Source organism: Ostrea edulis, chromosome 6 (genome assembly GCF_947568905.1).
Source record: "Ostrea edulis chromosome 6, xbOstEdul1.1, whole genome shotgun sequence".
In the NCBI taxonomy this organism is placed as follows: Eukaryota; Metazoa; Mollusca; class Bivalvia; order Ostreida; family Ostreidae; genus Ostrea; species Ostrea edulis.
In genome coordinates, this window is record NC_079169.1 from 41377682 (window position 1) to 41397347 (window position 19666).

At 35.6% G+C, this 19666-nt stretch overlaps 1 protein-coding gene across 4 annotated transcripts in view; it reads left to right on the forward strand.

Annotated features, from left to right (window-relative positions):
• The window catches only part of LOC125683164 (dehydrogenase/reductase SDR family member on chromosome X-like), a 103744-nt gene that overhangs the window by 63827 nt on the left and 20251 nt on the right, over positions 1-19666 (forward strand). For all 4 annotated transcript variants that reach the window (XM_048924008.2, XM_048924012.2, XM_056139596.1 and 1 more), the window contains 3 exons: positions 5864-5965; positions 8428-8635; positions 12696-12915. In XM_048924008.2, coding sequence (XP_048779965.2) covers positions 5864-5965; positions 8428-8635; positions 12696-12915 — 530 coding nt within the window. The remainder of the gene's footprint in view (positions 1-5863; positions 5966-8427; positions 8636-12695; positions 12916-19666) is intronic.

Sequence of the window (19666 nt, forward strand, 5' to 3'; positions counted from 1 at the left end):
ACTTCTTCTTGATAACTATCATTCCAATTCTTTTCAAATTTGGTATGAAACATATTTGGAACAAGGGGAACATAAATTGTAAATTTGAGGATTCCTGCACCCTGGGGCCTTAGGGGCGGGGCAAAAACTGCCCCAAAATGACAAATTTTCAAAAATCTTCTTCTCAAGAACCACACACATGTAAGAAAAACTAAATGCATAGTGATGTATAGCAGGAAGACCTCTACTAAACTTGTAAATTTCATGATCCCGGAGTAGGGGTTCTGACCCCAGGGCAGGGCCTAACTTGTTATATAGTGTTTATGTGTAAAACACTTAAATAACATTTTCTTTAGTGCTTTTGATACTAAATTGAAACTAAATGGATAAAGCAGGTAGTCTTTTACCAAAATTGAAAATTTGATTTTCACCAGAGTAAGGGTTTGACCCCAGGGTGGGGCCAACTTAGTATATAGTATTTATGTGTAAGTTTGCTGATAGTGTATAAAATCTAAATGCATACTTAGGAATAGCAGAAAAGGATGCACAAAAAAATGGTGAATTTCACAACCCAGGGTTATGACTTTAGGATGAGTCCAAATTAGTCATATTTTTTGGTGTTTTAATGCTAATACACCTATTATTTAAAGCCTTTCATCAGTGTATGCACTTTTGAGGGCAGTGAAGTTTTAAGAACACATCTTGTTTATATTGTTGCTGAACATTAGAATTTAGCTCAGATATTTAGAACAGGAATTTTTTTTCTAGATTTCATAGCACATGGAAGTAGTGATACTTTTTCACTAGTATTCAGGTGACCGATAAGGCCTATGGGCCTCTTGTTGTATTATTGCTCTTGCAAATGGTGAGTAAAACATTTTTTCTTTCCTATTGATTTGTAAATTTAACCCTTATTATTGTCTAAAAAGTCCTTAAAAATCCTAAAAAAGGCCCTTATTTTTTTTTTAAATTTTGCCCTAAAATGGCCCTTATATTTTGCAAAATGTCACTTGAAAGCCTGAAGGAATTCAGATTTGGATTCAGCATACTCAAAATTGGTAATTACACGTGATTTTTATTGTTTTGGGTAATGATGTTTCAAGAAATAAATTTGGGTCACTTTTTGATGTGAAATGAAATGTTTTCCGTTTTTCGCTCACCTGAACCGAAGGTTCAAGTGAGCTTTTCTGATCGCTTTTTGTCCGTCTGTTAAACTTTTCACATTTTCGACTTCTTCTCCAGAACCACTGGGCCAATTTCAACTAAACATGGCCAAAATCATCCTTGGGTGAAGGGCTTTCAAGTTTGTTCAAATGAAGGGCCATGTCCCTTTCTAAGGGGAGATAATCACAAAAATGCAAAAATAGGGTGGGGTCATTTAAAAATCTTCTCAAGAACCACTGGGCCAGAAGAGCTGAAATTTACCTGAAAGCTTCCTGACATATTGCAGATTCAAGTTTGTTCAAATCATGACCCCCGGTGGTAGGATGGGGCCCCAAGGGGGGGATCAAAGTTTTGCACACAAATATATAGGGAAAAACTTTAAAAATCTTCTTCTCAAGAACCACTAAGCCAGAAAAGCTGAGATTTACATGACAGCTTCTTGACATAGTGCAGATTCAAGTTTGTTCAAATCATGGGCTCCGGGGGTTGGATGCCCGGGGCCACAAGGGGATCAAAGTTATACATACAAATATATAGTTAAAATCTTTTTCTTAATAACCACTGAGCCAGAAAAGCTGATTTTTACATGAAAACTTTCTGACATAGTGCAGATTCAAGTTTGATCAAATCATGGCCCCCGGGGGTAGGATGGGGCCAATAGGGGGGATCAAAGTTTTAGATACAAATATATAGGGAAAAACTTTAAAAATCTTCTTCTCAAGAACCACTAAGCCAGAAAAGCTGAGATTTACATGACAGCTTCTTGACATAATGCAGATTCAAGTTTGTTCAAATCATGGGCTCCGGGGGTTGGATTGGGCCACAATAGGGGATCAAAGTTTTACATACAAATATATAGGAAAAATCTTTAAAAATCTTCTTCTCAAGAACCACTGAGTCAGAAAAGCTGATTTTTACATGAAAACTTTCTGACATAGTTCAGATTCAAGTTTGTTCAAATTATGGCTCCCGGGGGTGGGATGGGGCCACAATGGGGGATCAAAGTTTTAGATACAAATATATAGGGAAAAACTTTAAAAATCTTCTTCTCAAGAACCACTGAGTCAGAAAAGCTGATTTTTACATGAAAACTTTCTGACATAGTACAGATTCAAGTTTGTTCAAATCATGGCCCCCGGGGATAGGATGGGGTTCCAAGGGGGGATCAAAGTTTTGCACACAAATATAAAGGGAAAAACTTTTAAAAATCTTCTTCTCAAGAACCACTAAGCCAGAAAAGCTGAGATTTACATGAAAGCTTCCTGACATAATGCAAATTCAAGTTTGTTCAAATCATGGGTCCCGGGGGTTGAATGGGGCCACAATAGGGGATCAAAGTTTTACATACAAATATATAGGAAAAATCTTTAAAAATCTTCTTCTCAAGAACCACTAAGCCAGAAAAGCTGAGATTTACATGAAAGCTTCCTGACATAATGCAAATTCAAGTTTGTTCAAATCATGGGCCCCGGGGGTTGAATGGGGCCACAATAGGGGATCAAAGTTTTACATACAAATATATAGGAAAAATCTTTAAAAATCTTCTTCTCAAGAACCACTAAGCCAGAAAAGCTGAGATTTACATGAAAGCTTCCTGACATAATGCAGATTCAAGTTTGTTCAAATCATGGGCTCCGGGGGTTGGATGCCCGGGGCCACAAGGGGGATCAAAGTTTTACATACAAATATTTAGTTAAAATCTTTTTCTCAATAACCACTAAGCCAGAAAAGCTGATTTTTACATGAAAACTTTCTGACATAGTGCAGATTCAAGTTTGTTCAAATCATGGCCCCCGGGGGTAGGATTGGGCCACAAGGGGGGATCAAAGTTTTACATACAAATATATAGGGAAAAACTTTAAAAATCTTCTTCTCAAGAACCACTAAGCCAGAAAAGCTGAGATTTACATGAAAGCTTCCTGACATAATGCAGATTCAAGTTTGTTCAAATCATGGGCTCCGGGGGTTGGATGGGGCCACAATAGGGGATCAAAGTTTTACATACACATATATAGGAAAAATTTTCTTCTCAAGAACCACTGAGTCAGAAAAGCTGATTTTTACATGAAAACTTTCTGACATAGTGCAGATTCAAGTTTGTTCAAATCATGGCCTCCAGGGGTGGGATGGGGCCAGAAGGGGGATCAAAGTTTTACATACAAATATATAGTTAAAATCTTTTTCTCAATAACCACTGAGTCAGAATAGCTGATATTTACAAGAAAACTTTCTGACATAGTGCAGATTCAAGTTTGTTCAAATCATGGCCCCCGGGGGGTAGGATTGGGCCACAAGTGGGGGGGGGGGGGTGTCAAAGTTTTACGTACAAATATAGGAAAAAGCTTTAAAAATCTTCTTCTCAAGAACCATTGGGCCAAAGAAGTTGACATTTACATGAAAGCTTTCTGACATAGTGTAGATTCAAGTTTGCAAAGGGTAGTTTGGGCCATAATAGGGACTAAGGTTTTACATGCAAATATATATGGAAAGTCTTCAGATATGGGCCAAGGCGACTCAGGTGAGCGATGTGGCCCATGGGCCTCTTGTTTGGCAACCTGATGGTAGGGGTGTTTAAGACACTCATATACCTCATTTTCTATAAGAAAGTGGAGTAAAAGGAATCCAGATTTGAAATCAGCATACTCAAAATTGGTAATTACACCTGATTTTTATTGTTTTGGGTAATTTTAGAAAATAGGTGGTGGTTGCTAATATAGGAAGTATTTCATCAATATGGGCAACATGAGTGTTTTAAGATTACAAAAGTACTGCTGCTAAATATTAGAATTTGGCTTAGATATGCAGATCATGCAGAAAAATTATTCTAGATTTTATCTACCTTGGGGTTAATGATACTTTTAAATAATATTCGGGTGTCTGATATTAGGCTTGTGGGATTTTTGTATATTGATAAGATGACAGCACTGTCTATGGCACACATTGAGATTGCTTGAGAAGATTCGTGAATTTCCGATGTAAAATTCCAATTCGCTAGAGGAAGACTCCTTTTGATTGTAAGATTTTTGTCCGTCTCTCAGCACCTTCTATGGCACATGATAACTTAAGTTTTTTTGGAAAGATTTTCATAAATTTTTACATATTAATACTTATATACAAACGTACATGCACATAATACATATATACACACAACTGATCACCATGCATGCAACTCTGAGATCCAAGAAGCTTGATTACAGGAGCAAGCCACCTGCACTCTCAGTCATAAGCAGATGAAGACCCCTTTTGATTTTTAGATTTATCGGCTTTGTCATTACCGAGTTATTGGACTTAGAGATTTTTTTTATATTAATAAGATATAGCACTTTCTATGTCTTGCCTGCCTCTAATATATTCATTGTGGAGCCATTTTTGACTTGTCAGTTTTCTATTATTTACAAAATTCATCAATTTTTTGTAAAGTTTAGTCCAAGATCGGATGTGTTTTAGAGCTTATACATATAACTATTGCTGTTTGAAATAACAAAACTTTTCTCAAATCAGCAACTGTTACATCAAAACGTATGACTTTTTGACATTTTATGAATTAAAGACTACAAGGGTAGACTTTTTGACATCATAGATGGTTGCTTCTTCAACAGAAATGGAAAAAGGAAACTTACGTATCTAGTGATCAGCCATCCAAAAAATTACTTTGTTAAACATCACTCTGATTCCACGCACAAGTACTCTGAACTTGAAATAAAAAATATGCTGAAGTTCCTCATTGACAATATTTTCGGTGTCTTTGGTGATCAAGTCTTTAAACAGTCTGTTGGAATTCCTATGGGCATGAATTGTGCTCCTTTGTTAGCTGACCTGTTTTTATATTCTTGAAGCAGAGTTTATTCAAAAGCTTCTACATGAGAAGAAAAATTCTCTTCAACTCGACATTTAGATATATCGACGTTTTATCTATTAATAATAATCATTTTTATTCATATGTTAATTCAATATATCCCTGTGAACTCGAGATGAAAGACACCACAGAGTTCTCCACATCTGCTTCGTACTTAGATATTTCATTGAAAATAAATATTAACGGCAAACTAACAACTCATCATTGTGACAAACGGGATGATTTCAGCTTCTCCATCGTCAACTTCCCATATTTATGTAGCAATTAATATTCCATTATCACATGCATATGGTGTTTACATCTCTCAAATGATTCGATACACAAGAACTTGTTTTGCGTATGATCAGTTTTTAAATCGAGGCAGGCTATATACTGACAAACAAGTTGATGTTGCAGGGGTTTTCAGCTGAGTCTCGTTTAAAGTCAGCATTTCACAAATATAGATCTAGTTAGCCAATATAACCTATCATTGGGTCAAATGCTATTTAACGTGTTTCATACCGATTGTTCGGCAGTTATCTTTGCACACTAATTTTGGCTACAGATTGATCCGTTTGCTTGATCAAAACATGGGGCTCACGGCAGCAGCACAGGCAAGTGTATTGCTTGGGTATTCTTTAATAGTAAATTGGAACCCAAGCGATATAATTGCCTGTGGTCGACAAAGGATGCTTAGTCCTCCAAGGGCCTGATTCCACCTCTGGCATGTCCAGGAGTCCATATTTGCCCAACTCTTTACTTTGTATTCCTTGTGGGTTCGTTATCTTCGCCTTTCATTGAAGTATATCGTAGAGGTCAGCAGAGTAATTTTAATTAGAGTGTTTGGATGAGCATTGTTGCCTGCATGCTTTTCTTTCTTTTCAGTTGACTTTCTACATCTAAATCTTGCCTCATTAAAATCAGTTCAGGACTTTGTTGAAAACATAAAAGCCAGGTGTTCCAATGTTCATATACTGGTGAATAATGGTAAGTATTAAATGTGTGAACAATAGACATTTTTAACTTTTTCTTGATAACTATCATTCCAATTCTTTTCAAATTTGGTATGAAACATATTTGGAACAAAGGGAACATAAATTGTAAATTTGAGGATTCCTGCACTCCTGGGGCCTTAGGGGCAGGGCAAAAACTGCCCAAAATTGACCAATTTTCAAAAATCTTCTTCTCAAGAACCACTAAATGCATAGTGATGTAGAGCAGGAAGGCCTCTACCACAGTTGTAAATTTCATGATCCCCGGGGTAGGGGTTCTGATCCCAGGGCGGGGCCAAACTTGTTATATAGTGTTTATGTGTAAGTTTGCTGATACTGTATAAAATCTAAATGCATACTTAGGAATAGCAGAAAAGGATGTACAAAAAATGGTGAATTTCACAACCCAGGGTTATGACTTTAGGATGAGTCCAAATTAGTCATATATTTTGATGTTTTAATGTTAATACACTTATTATTTAAAGCCTTTCATCAGTGTATGCACGTTTGAGGGCATGCAGTGAAGTTTTAAGAACACATCTTGTTATACCCCCCGAACGAAGTTCCGGGGGGTATATAGGAATCACTCAGTCTGTCCGTCCGTCCATCTGTCTGTCCGCCCGTTCGTCTGTCTGACTGCAGATTCGTGTCCGGGCCATAACTTCTTTGTTCTTTGACTTAGGCATACCATATTTGGCACACAGGTGGACCACCATGAGACGATGTGTCGAGTACCTTCATGACCTCTATATGACCTTAAAATTAAAGGTTTTTACAATAGATTCGTGTCAGGGCCATGACTTCTTTGTTCTTTGACATAGGAATACCATATTTGACACATGAGTGTATCACCATGAGACGATGTGTCGGGTACCTTCATGACCTCTATATGACCTTGAAAAATTGATTATAGGGTTTTGACATAGTCATACCATAAGACATGGGTGTATCACCATGAGACTATGTTTCATGTACATTCATGACCTTTTTATGACCTTGACCTTTGATCTCAAGGTAAAAATTATAGATTTATGCCATGGATTTGTGTTTGGACTATATCTTCCATTTTCTTCTACAAAGGCATGAATTAATATTTTTACACTCATGAAAGAGGTAATTTACCTATTAACAACACCCTTTGGAAGATTGGGGTAAGCGGGGGGTATTCTTAGTGAGCATTGCTCACAGTACCTCTTGTTTATACTATGCAAACAACATTTTTTAAGAAAAATTAACCTAGGCTATATCCTCTGAACTGTTTAAAGCAGGGTTTTTAGACTTTGTTCCATATTTAATTCCTTATGGCAAGACTTTACATTTGATACCATGATTTTTTTACCTTGTGATCTAGTATCATGGTTATGTACGTCATGACCCCATGGGGCTAGGTTGGGTCCACAATATTTGGTCAAAAGTTTTCATGGGAAGAAAAGTTACAAAAAATCTTTTAAAAATCATAGTAGAAGGACCAAGGTGAATCATGTAAGCGATGTGGCCTAGGGACCTCTTGTTCATGTAATTCAGAATGCTGTACTCACAAATACATGTATACTTATTGAACTCACTTGGAAAGTCAGGGATTAAATTGGATAAAGTGTTTTTCATTTTTTTAGAAAAAAAAAGCGCACTCATTTTAGAAATATTCACATCGACTGTATCTGACTTTCACTATCTGAAAAAGAAATGAGATTGCTAATAATAGTAAAAATACCAAAGACCTTGACCTCCTATAGCCACAATGCTAAACATAGGAGGAATAAAGGTGCATTTGTGGGGGCCCGAATATTAAAACTTCGGAATTGGGCTTCATTTTTAATATTAGAAGGAATATGATGTCAAAGATTTACAGAAATTATGAGAATCAAAGCAAATTGAATTAAAAAAAGAATTGAATATACAAAATCCCAATTCTAATTTATGATGCCCATGAGTAATTAAATAATGAACACTGTAAATGAGGACTCCCATCCCGTCCAGTCTGTGAAATGTACTGTAAATTGCCTACTCATTAACTGTCACAAGAACTTTGGGCATAACATCGATGGTGACTAATTGCCCTGTGAAATATCAATTTTGGCGGGCCTCGTTTCTGTTTGCAGTACAGAAGTAAATCGTACACCCAATGATTTTAATATTCAGATTATGAACTAGATTTACAGAGCATAGAGTTGTAACATCCTGTGAAGATTGCAGAGACCAGCTCTGGTATACAGAGATTATTCCAACATAGTATTAATTATCAAATGAGAGTTATATACATATTTGGACAAAATGCTAATCTGTATACATGTGTATCATTAATTTAATATCATGAAAAGAAAGGTGAATCACTTTAATTTCAATTTATGAATTGTCATAGAATTCAATTTTAGGAGTATCTATGAATCATGTGATACTTAGATAGAGTATGCTATTAATTTTTAACAAAAGAAAAAAAAAGTTTTGTTCACATTTCAGCTGGTGTGATGTTTGCAAGTTATGAAGAAACTGCTGACAGTTTAGAAAGTCATTTCCAAGTGAATTACCTAGGACATTTGTACCTCACTCAATCTTTAATGGAAATTTTGAAGATATCAGGAACAGATGAATTCTATAGTCGTATCATCAATGTTTCATCCATCGTCCACAATATTGGATCACTAAATCTACAAAACTTTGAGGGAAGGTGAATGTTGATTTAACCTCTAAATGATATATTCAAGATCATTTGATATGATATATAGTTATTATGCCCACCTTCAAAGAAGAGGGGCATATTTGTTTGCACCTGGTCCTGTGCACAGGCACTTATATCGCTTAGAGTATAGTAATTATAGGCCCCCAAGCGATATAAGTACCTGTGGTCCCGTGAGGATTCGGGTTAGAATAGGTCCTCAATACCCCTTGCTTGTAGTAAGAGGAGACTAAATGGGGTGGTCTTTCGGATGAGATCGCAAAAACAGTGTCACAGCAGATATGGCACGATAAAGATCCCTCCCTGCTCAAAGGCCATAAGCGCTGATCATAGGTATAAATTTTGCAGCCCTTTACCGGCAATGGTGACGTCTCCATATGATTGAACTATCAATATACAATTAATCAATCAATCATTATACTTTGCACCTGGCTGTCAGTCGGTAGACCACATGCTGTCCGCTCAATATCTTGAGAACCATTTACTTGATCGTAATGATATTTAATATGTGGGTTGTTTATGAATTGATTTTGATGTCAAGGGTCAATCCACTCTGGACATAGGAAGATACTGTCCGCTCAATGTCTTGAGAAACTTTTACATGACCCCTGTTGATTTTGAGGTCAGCTGTCAAGGGTCAAACTGGACGTCGTGTTATGGGTCTAAATATCCCATAATAACTTAGCAAAATTTAATAAGGCCAACGACAAAAATTGTTGAGTTTCCGCTAACGTTCCAGAAAAAAATACGGTAGGTAGGTAGGAAATAAATTTTATTTTATTTTTAAATTTTATTTTTTCAAAGTATGCGAAAACATTGTAAACTCTAACAAGTTCAATGATCTATTGAATTTTATACTTTCAATATAAAATTTTGCTTAAATTGCATTGCAAGTAAACTTTCAATCTTAGCATTTCACCTGTTATTGGCTGAGGATTATTTCCAGATGTTTTAGAAGAAACAATATTTTTCAATGAAACATATAGCATAAAACACAAATTAAAGTTAACTCCTTTATGCCCCTATGCTAAACAAGTACCATCAGATTATATTGTTTCTACATTTAGATTGGTTGTCAAAGCAATACTACTATTGGATATGTTTGACAGGAAAATAATGTGATGATTTTGATAAAAATATTAAATCATCACCAAATATCAACATCATTAACATATTTTAAGTTTATTAATTCATTTCTGAATGTACTTTCACAATCTAAATGGAACAAGGGTAGGAAGACAGTCTGGGCAGATCCCACTTATTCTAATGGGATCCAACTCTCTTCCAGCTAAAACTTTTTACCGGACATAAATTTTTATTTTAAAAAAAAAGTCTGCACATCTTTTTCCCCCTCGGCTCTCAACAGCCATCAACAACTTGGATGCGTTCACTGCTTTATTTGTGGCCTTTTTCATAGTGTATTCAGTTAGAACTGCAGCAGAAACCATGGATGTGCATACAAATTTGATAGACTGGACATTCAAGTGCACTATATAACGTCTGTCACTCTGCACCATGACCTCCATATAAACAATGCCCGCTAAAGCAATAGCACAAGACAGTGGCTATAAATAGCCACCGTCTAAAAACACCATAGGAGTTGGCAATTTTAACAAAAGAAAGTCTTCTATGGAAACATGACACTTGGCAAAGTCTCTCGACCGTCTGTTAACTTCAATTGTCAAAGCACCGTTGCGTGAGGCAAGCATGGAGGTACAGTACTAGGTCAACCATCATGCCATGCTGTTAGTTACAAACATTATCAATGTTGTTTAAACGCTTGACACAATACCATGCAATTTTGTACATCGTTAAAGCATTTGAATGACTTCATCCCAATGTCTAACTAAAAAGAAAACCAAGAACCGAGAATATATTTTTTCCAGAAAAATGACGATTTTTTTTTCAAATTAACGGAAAAATTTCTAAGGTTGGGGCTATAATTTAGGGTCGGTTGGGTTAGCGGAAACACAACATATTTTATCAGTGGCCTAACAAGGACAATTAAAAAATTTATTTACAATTATTGAAAGAAGATTTTAACATTAACAAAATACTAACTTATGATAGGCATACAAAACAATGTCCGTTGTGGGTTTGAATGCCGAGCTGTATTCATACTCACAAAACTGTCACAAATTGGCTGTTAATTGACAATTATTCCAACATTTCCCCAGATATATTATATACAAAAATATGATGACTGGAAGTGATGCCGTTTAAAAAAATGAAGAGATATTACTATTCTCTATCATCCCTGAAAGTTAAAAGAAAATCCATCAAACCATCTCTGAGAAATTGAGTGTACATGAAAAGGAGAAAAAAAAGAAGAAGATAAACTGTACAATCACTAGAAGGTCTTCCATTGGAAATGGAAGACCTTAATAACTAGAAACTCATTACTACTAATGAGTAGGTCTTCTGTTACACTACTTTCGGTACTCAGCTACAAGTTCATAGAAGAATCATTCAAATATATCTGAGAAAGTGCTTTGACAAAAACAAGAAACCAGATCGAAATTTGAATGGAAAACTAAAAATATATAACAACTGGTGTGGACAAGCACTTCCGGTGATATATATGTTTTCAGTTTTCTAGATATATAAGATATTCATCTTTAGGGGCCATTCTTTGAATTCCTTAAAGAAAATTTGAAGACGGAATAGCTTATAGTCACAGTCTTGCCAATCAATATCATGTAATGCATTACAAAATTTCTTTAAAAGGTAGAAAACATAAAAATTTTGTACATAGTTCCCTTAGAATTACCTTATTGCATAAACAATGATCATTTTGCTGACACCCGTAGTTGCAAAACATTAAAATCAATGATGCTTAACAAATTCTTTTTCGTTTTAGATATATTTAGAAAATACATTTGAACCCCCCCTCCTCGGTTCTTTATTTGAAGGACTGACCCCAAAATTGTGATATCGTCGAATAGATCGCTTCTTTATTTACAAATTTTGTTCTACAATGTTTATCAAAATATTTTTAGTTTTCAAAATATATACGATATTCAGTTTTCAGGGCCATCCCCCGAGTTCCCTAAAAGACGATGCAAGACAAAATTTGAAGATGGCATACGTTATTTAGAGTCACACTCTGGATAATTTATGTTACATCATTTAATTTTTACAAAATAGTTTTCGTTTAAGAGAAAGAAAGCATCAAAGTTCCATACATTGCTCCCCTTGAAATCCTTTATTGCGTAATCAATGTTCATTTTGCTGACAATCAGCATAATTTGCAAAACTTTATACCAAACAACTTCTAAAAATTAAATCATATTGTGACCTATATTTTGATTGGATATTTTGGATATCGAATTTCGAAATTCGAATCTCGAATGTGCCTTCTTCTCTTTTCTACAATCTAATTAAAATTATATATCATATCCGCTCACATACTCGCTATACAAACTGTTTGTATGAGCAATTAACATCTAATTTTGATTAGATTGGGCTTTCGTACATCTGTCGGGTATTTCGAAGTACCATCATTTTAGCACAGTGAATTCCTATGTAGTATTTGAGTATATAGCCACGGAAGCTCCTTGATTTTACAGGATTATAGGGCTTGAAATGTCTCCTATGTAGTCATTTTGACTATTTTCGGTTATTTTAAATAAAGTGAAATTAATAAAATTAAGGGTTTTGGGGGGGGGGGGGGGGGGGGGGGGGGAATTTAAATTCTCCCATTAAAAGTAATTCAATAAATCAGAAGATTTTGTCATTTATTTCTCCAAGAGTGGTAAAAATTATTGCTTCTTTTATTGTTTACATTTTTCTAAACAAGAGACCACGATTTACCTTAAATTTGAAGATCTCAAGAGACGGGGGGGGGGGGGGGGGGGGGGGGGGGTCTGCGCGCAGCCCCCATAAATCCGCCAATGATTCATGTAGCATATTATGTAAACGGCTTTGGGACATGTATCATTATTAAGTGCTTACAGAATGTTTGTTCATTTTTCATTGTCCACAGATTGCTTGTTCATTTTTCACTGTCCACAGAATTTGTTCATCTGGATGTAAATTGATCATTTTTCAGGTGTTTACCTTGGTGGGAATATTCACCTCATGCAGCATATGCAAACTCGAAGCTTTATATCACACTCGCTTCCTGGTGCCTTAGTAAACAACTTAAACATGAGAATGGAAGAGTGACTGTAAATGCTCTGCACCCTGGGATTGTAGATACCCCCCTTTACAGACACGTCCACTGGTCTATCAAATGGTTCTTGAACTGTTTGGCGAGTTATACATACTTAGTAAGTAAATGACCTATCTAAATTATCTTTGTCATTGTATACAAGTATTTTCACTTGCTGCTCATGTACATTGTGTAGAAATGGACTAGGGTAAAGTGCATTAACCTAGTCCAAGATGGCAAATACGCTTCCACCTTCTAAAATATTGATGTTTTCTCTCTTGATTTCTAAATTTATTTTGTATCAATTAAATAGGTAGTATTAGTTTTATAAGGCTATCTGGATGAAAGGTGAAGATAAGGAACAGTGGTCAATGTAAAACGTATACGGTACCAATTTTGATGCACCAGATGCGCATTTCGACAAATGATGCTCAAGCCGAAATTTTGGAAATCCGAAATAACAATAATCTTGTAGGAACTAAAAGGAAAAACAGAGTGCCAAAGACTGGAGTCAAATTCGTCTAAGGATCAGAGCTATGCATGAGGGAGATAATCCTTAATTTTGAAATGAATTTCTAAATTTTATCACAGCAATTAAATATACATCCGTATTTTCAAGCTAGTAACGAAGTAGTTAGCTACTAGTTGGGCTCATAAATCCCAAAAGCAATACAAAATAGATAGTTGGACAAACACGGACCCCTGGACACAACAGAGGTGGATATTTTATTGAAATTGCACGTATTTAAAGTAATTCCACCCTATTGTGATGTCATCAGGTTTTGCAGAATCAATGATTTATTTAGATTTATGCATGATAGGAGCATAGATTTTGTTGGAGTCTTTTCCTATAGTTATTGTAAAAAATCTTGTTTAAAAAACAATATTTCAAAAGTCAAAGTTATAGATGATACGTTTCTAAATATTGAATCCAAGGGCATTTTTTTTATTGATTTATTTATCAAGTTTATTATGTACAAAAGCCCAGAAGGCTCATTCGAGATTCGAAATTCAAAATACGAGATTCGAAATTCAGAATACGAGATTCGAATTTCGAAATTCAAAATCCAAATTAACCAATCAAAATGTAGGTCACAATAGATTAAAAGGTAGAGAGTACATGCACATAAACATAAAATATGACAGAAAGCTTAATAGCTCACCTGAACCGAAGGTTCAAGTGAGCTTTTCTGATCGCTTTTTGTCCATCGTCTGTCCGTCTGTCTGTTAAACTTTTTACATTTTCGACTTCTTCTCCAGAACCACTGGGCCAATTTCAACCAAACATGGCCAAAAGCATCCTTGGGTGAAGGGCTTTCAAGTTTGTTCAAATGAAGGGTCATGTCCCTTTCAAAGGGGAGATAATCACAAAAATGCAAAAATAGGGTGGGGTCATTTAAAAATCTTCTTCTCAAGAACCACTGGGCCAGAAGAGCTGAAATTTACCTGAAAGCTTCCTGACATATTGCAGATTCAAGTTTGTTCAAATCATGGCCCCCGGTGGTAGGATGGGGCCACAAGGGGGGATCAAAGTTTTACCCTTAAGATAAAGTTTGTCTGAATTTCATCTTAATTGAGGCTGAATACTGTATGAATCTTAGTCTGAATTATGTCTTAAACATTTCTGAATTTTGTCATTAATTTGGAACACATTCAGCCATTATTCAGAAGAATTCAGACCTTATTCAGACAATTCAGACCTTATTCAGACATACCAATAAATCCATTCAGATATAATTCAGAATACTTCAGACAAAATTCATAAAATGTATGAATTTATTCAGATTAAAACAATAAAAAAAAGATTTGATTCAGAACAATACAGACAGAATTCAGCACTGATTCAGAAAACATTCAGAACTTACAATAAAATTATACAGTCACTCAGACAAAATTCAGCATTGTTTCAGAAAACATTCAGAACTTACAATAAAATATACAGTCACTCAGACAAAATTCAGCACTGATTCAGAAAACATTCAGAACTTACAATAACATTATACAGTCACTCAGACAAAATTCAGCACTGATTCAGAAAACATTCAGAACTTACAATAAAATTGTACAGTCACTCAGACAAAATTCAGCACTGATTCAGAAAAAAATCAGAACTTACAATAAAATTATACAGTCACTCAGACAAAATTCAGCACTGATTCAGAAAACATTCAGAAATTATTTAAACAGTCAGACAACATTCAGAAAAGTCCATGATCTTGAAAAATTAACAAATTGGGGAATTGTGTCATTTCTACTTCACACATTTTTACAGAAAGTACATGCATTGTTTTTAACTCGCCTGAACCGAAGGTTCAAGTGAACTTTTCTGATCACATTTTGTCCGTCGTCCGTCTGTAAACTTTTCACATTTTCAACTTCTTCTCCAGAACCACTGGGCCAATTTCAACTAAACTTGGCCAAAAGCATCCTTGGGTGAAGAGCTTTCAAGTTTGTTCAAATGAAGGGTCATGTCCCTTTCAAAGGGGAGATAATCACAAAAATGCAAAAATAGGGTTGGAGGCATTTAGAAATCTTCTTCTCAAGAACCACTGGGCCAGAAAAGCTGATTTTTACATGAAAACTTTCTGACATAGTGCAAATTCAAGTTTGTTCAAATCATGGCCCCCGGGGGTAGGATGGGGCCACAATAGGGGCTCAAAATTTTACATACAAATATATAGGGAAAAACTTTAAAAATCTTCTTCTCAAGAACCACTAAGCCAGAAAAGCTGAGATTTACATGAAAGCTTCCTGACATAATGCAGATTCAAGTTTGTTCAAATCATGGGCTCTGGGGGTTGGATGCCCGGGGCCACAAGGGGGATCAAAGTTTTACATACAAATATATAGTTAAAATCTTTTTCTCAATAACCACTAAGCCAGAAAAGCTGATTTTTACATGAAAACTTTCTGACATAGTGCAGATTCAAGTTTGTTCAAATCATGGCCCCCGGGGGTAGGATGGGGCCACAAGGGGGGATCAAAGTTTTACATACAAATATATAGGGAAAAACTTTAAAAATCTTCTTCTCAAGAACCACTAAGCCAGAAAAGCTGAGATTTACATGAAAGCTTCCTGACATAATGCAGATTCAAGTTTGTTCAAATCATGGGCTCCAGGGGTTGGATGGGGCCACAATAGGGGATCAAAGTTTTACATACAAATATATAGGAAAATTTTTTTTCTCAAGGACCACTGAGCCAGAAAAGCTGAATTTTACATGAAAACTTTCTGACATAGTGCAGATTCAAGTTTGTTCAAATCATGGCCCCAGGGGGGTAGGATGGGACCACAAGTGGTGGGGGGGGGGGTGTCAAATTTTTACATACAAATATAGGAAAAAGCTTTAAAAATCTTCTTCTCAAGAACCATTGGGCCAAAGAAGTTGACATTTACATGAAAGCTTTCTGACATAGTGTAGATTCAAGTTTGCAAAGGGTAGTTTGGGCCATAATAGGGACTAAGGTTTTACATGCAAATATATATGGAAAGTCTTCAGATATGGGCCAAGGTGACTCAGGTGAGCGATGTGACCCATGGACCCCTTGTTCTTCTAATATGTTTACCAAACGAAACATTTCTTTTAAAACTATAATGTTATGATGTATGCTTAGCATGCAGACAGGCTCGTAGCTGTGGGTGTTTGTAGGTTCTGTCATCCTCTTGCCATTTCTGAAGATTCTGTGTTGCTATTAGTCCTGGTTTCAAAGTTATACCAGTTTTTATGTTCATGGATAGAGGTCAAGGTCACTGGAGTCACTTGACTTTGATACTTGTTGGTAGGTCCTGTCATTCTTTATTCATTTTTGAAGACCCCCAGGACTCTACCTATCATATTTGTCAAGTTATATCTGAATTTTGGAATTATTTTTCCCCATATAATTCTATGTTAAACCCCATCCCCATTTGATGCCCCCAAAATGTACCCTAACCCCCTTCAATCTGAAAACAAAAAGATTTCTGCACATCTAGGTACATTGGCCAATCATATCCTTGAATATCTATTACTTTCATTCACTGGTTATGGAGAAAGGTGTCGGACAGTTTTAGTGATGAAAGGATGAAGAGATCTACAAACCAGTATCAAGGTCAAGGGACTCCAGTGACCTTGACCTCTGACCTTAGGTAATAAATTTGATATTACTTAAGAATTAGGTCGGATAAAGATATGGAATCTTCAGAAATTCTAAAAGGATGATGGGATATACAAATTGGTATCAAGGTCAAGTGAATCCGGTGACCTTGACCTCTGACCCTAAGCATAAGTCTGGTATAACTTTAGAATTGGGACTGATAGAGACATGGAATCTTCAGAAATGATAAAAGGGCATAGTGGCTTACAAACTAGTATCCCCATTGGCCTTGACCTTTGACCTTGATTATAAAAACTTGTATAACTTTAGAATCGGGACTGATGGAGACATGGGAACATAAAAAATGATAAGAAGATGTTGACTAGGATCAAAGTCAAGTGACACCAGTTTTACTGAAGGAAAAATATGGGGGATTTTTTGAAAAATTTCAAATAAAAGCCTTCATGATCTAGATTTTTTAAATGAAGTTAAAATTGCCATGGATTTTTACAAGGGAGGAAAATAGTAGTACTCAGAAAAAGCCAATTTTATACAGCCAGTACTTGGTTTTGGAGATTTTATAATCGGTCAATTATAATCATAACTTGTTTTCATTTCATGTTTGTTATTTTTGTCATATGGAGAATTCGTTGTATTTATTTATAAATCTGTTGTGAAATTGACGTTTTCCTTGTGTACTGTATAGTGTGTACATGTAGATTTTCTGTGAACATAAAATGCGTTTTCCAGGAGGACAATAGAGATCATAAACAAATACGTTGATCTTGCAGATTGGTAACTGAACTCCAGCGGTAGCTCAGTGCATGATATCAGAGCATTCACTTCATAACCGGGAGGTTGTGAGTTTAAGTCCCACTCTTGTCATGTCCTTGTCAAACCTAAGATGTAAACATAGGTAGTGATTACTCCTTTGCCAAAATCAAGGATCCCGTAAGCGCAAAGCGTAGGTCTAAATTTGTGGTACTTCACCTACAACTAATGGCATTTCAATTAATACAATGTATGAGTGAAAATTCTCAATGAGACGTAAAACAAACAACCAATCAACAAAATGAATTTATTGTCAGTATATATCATGTTGAGAATGATTTATGTAAGCTAGACTAGTTGAATTTGCATGGGTGTCGGAACAAGGGGAGGGTGGGTGGCGGCTTAATCTTCAATGATTTTCCCAAAACGTACATTTTTCAGCTGAGAGTTTCCTGATCAATGAAGCTACCCTTTCTAATACAAGAAGTATACTTTTGACGCCTATGATTTGCATAGTCTAATTTCATTTAACTAATTTCACAGAAGTTTAAGTTGGGCAGGGGGGGGGGGGGATATTTATTTTTTTGAATTTTCGCAATTTCTAACTTTGCCCTTTCGTATATTCAAACTCGGAACGTCCGTAATATAATTTAGTTTATATATCCGTTATGTTTCTAACTAAAGAATGTAACAACATCACTTTCATTTCCATAAGTAATTTAATTACGATGACTAACAAATTACGAGTAACCTAACTTAATTATTAAAGACCAGCCTTGCAAAACTTCAAAATGATAGCAGTTTGTAGTGTACATTGTACTTGTAAGCTGACCTTGTCCTGGGATGGAAATAAAGACATAACATTATGTTTACCTATATACAAGTTTAATTTTTGCACTTATTGTATTTTAAAATAACACCCCCCTCCCATTTGTGGCTGTTGTTGGTCTTGGCAACTATATATAGGCAATGAGTAAAATTTTAAAGTTTTACATTAAAATTTTACCATGAAAATTACACCTGTGTATTGACACCCAAATGGTACAGGCCAAAAACACATCATTGCCTAATGTTATATCATAAAATCAAGCAACAAATTTAGCAGATCTTCTCATTCCGGTTGACGGCAATGAGACGATTTGCAATCACTCCCAAACATCAATCATTAAAATGTCAATTTTCAATTAAACAAAAAACCATATGACTATGATTCCGGTGAGCGGCAATCAAAGTGTATCATATATATATGTGATCAAATTGTCACCAAATAATTCAATACATACAATATTGTCCAATCAAATCATTCAATGTCCAATCACAGGAACCAGACGCGCATTCTTCCACATGGCGGAAAAGGTTACAATATTAACCATTGAAGCCACCGCCACCAAGGGGGGGAAGCGGCTAGTTCCTGGAGCCAAGACCTTGCCACAAAATACCCCGTCCAAATTCTAGTATAACTTTGGATACACTTGCCATCCATTCGTTATAAATTGTTCTAACCCTGCACTAATATTGTTGAGAAAAATTTCATTGCCTAGAAATGGTTCTAGAAACTTTACTCAGAAATATTTGAAACCGGGAAAATAACTTTCAATTTCCCAAAGATGATAATGTATGTTCAAAATGTCATATGTCAGAGAAAGAAAATGCTGACAAAAATCTTATGTATAATGTGTAATAGGCAATTTATTGAGTTTTCCCAGATTGAAACTTTCTGGAAAATGTTAAACATCAGTTGTCAAATAAGATAAATTGTTTATAATGAGACGATTAAGGAAACCCTAAACAGTCGTAATGGTAAATTAGAGGTATTTCGATATAATACAAAGTGTTTTTATCTCGTGACCAACTGAAGAACTTTTGTTCTATATGTTTTATCAAAACTTTTTTCACAAAAATGTTAGTGATTGCGACAAAAATCTGACAGTCCAGACGAGCCAGGAGACCCGCAGGCCTATATCTTGATATTGTTAATTAAAGCTTTCAAAACTGAACAACTTTTGTTCAATATGTCTTGTCAA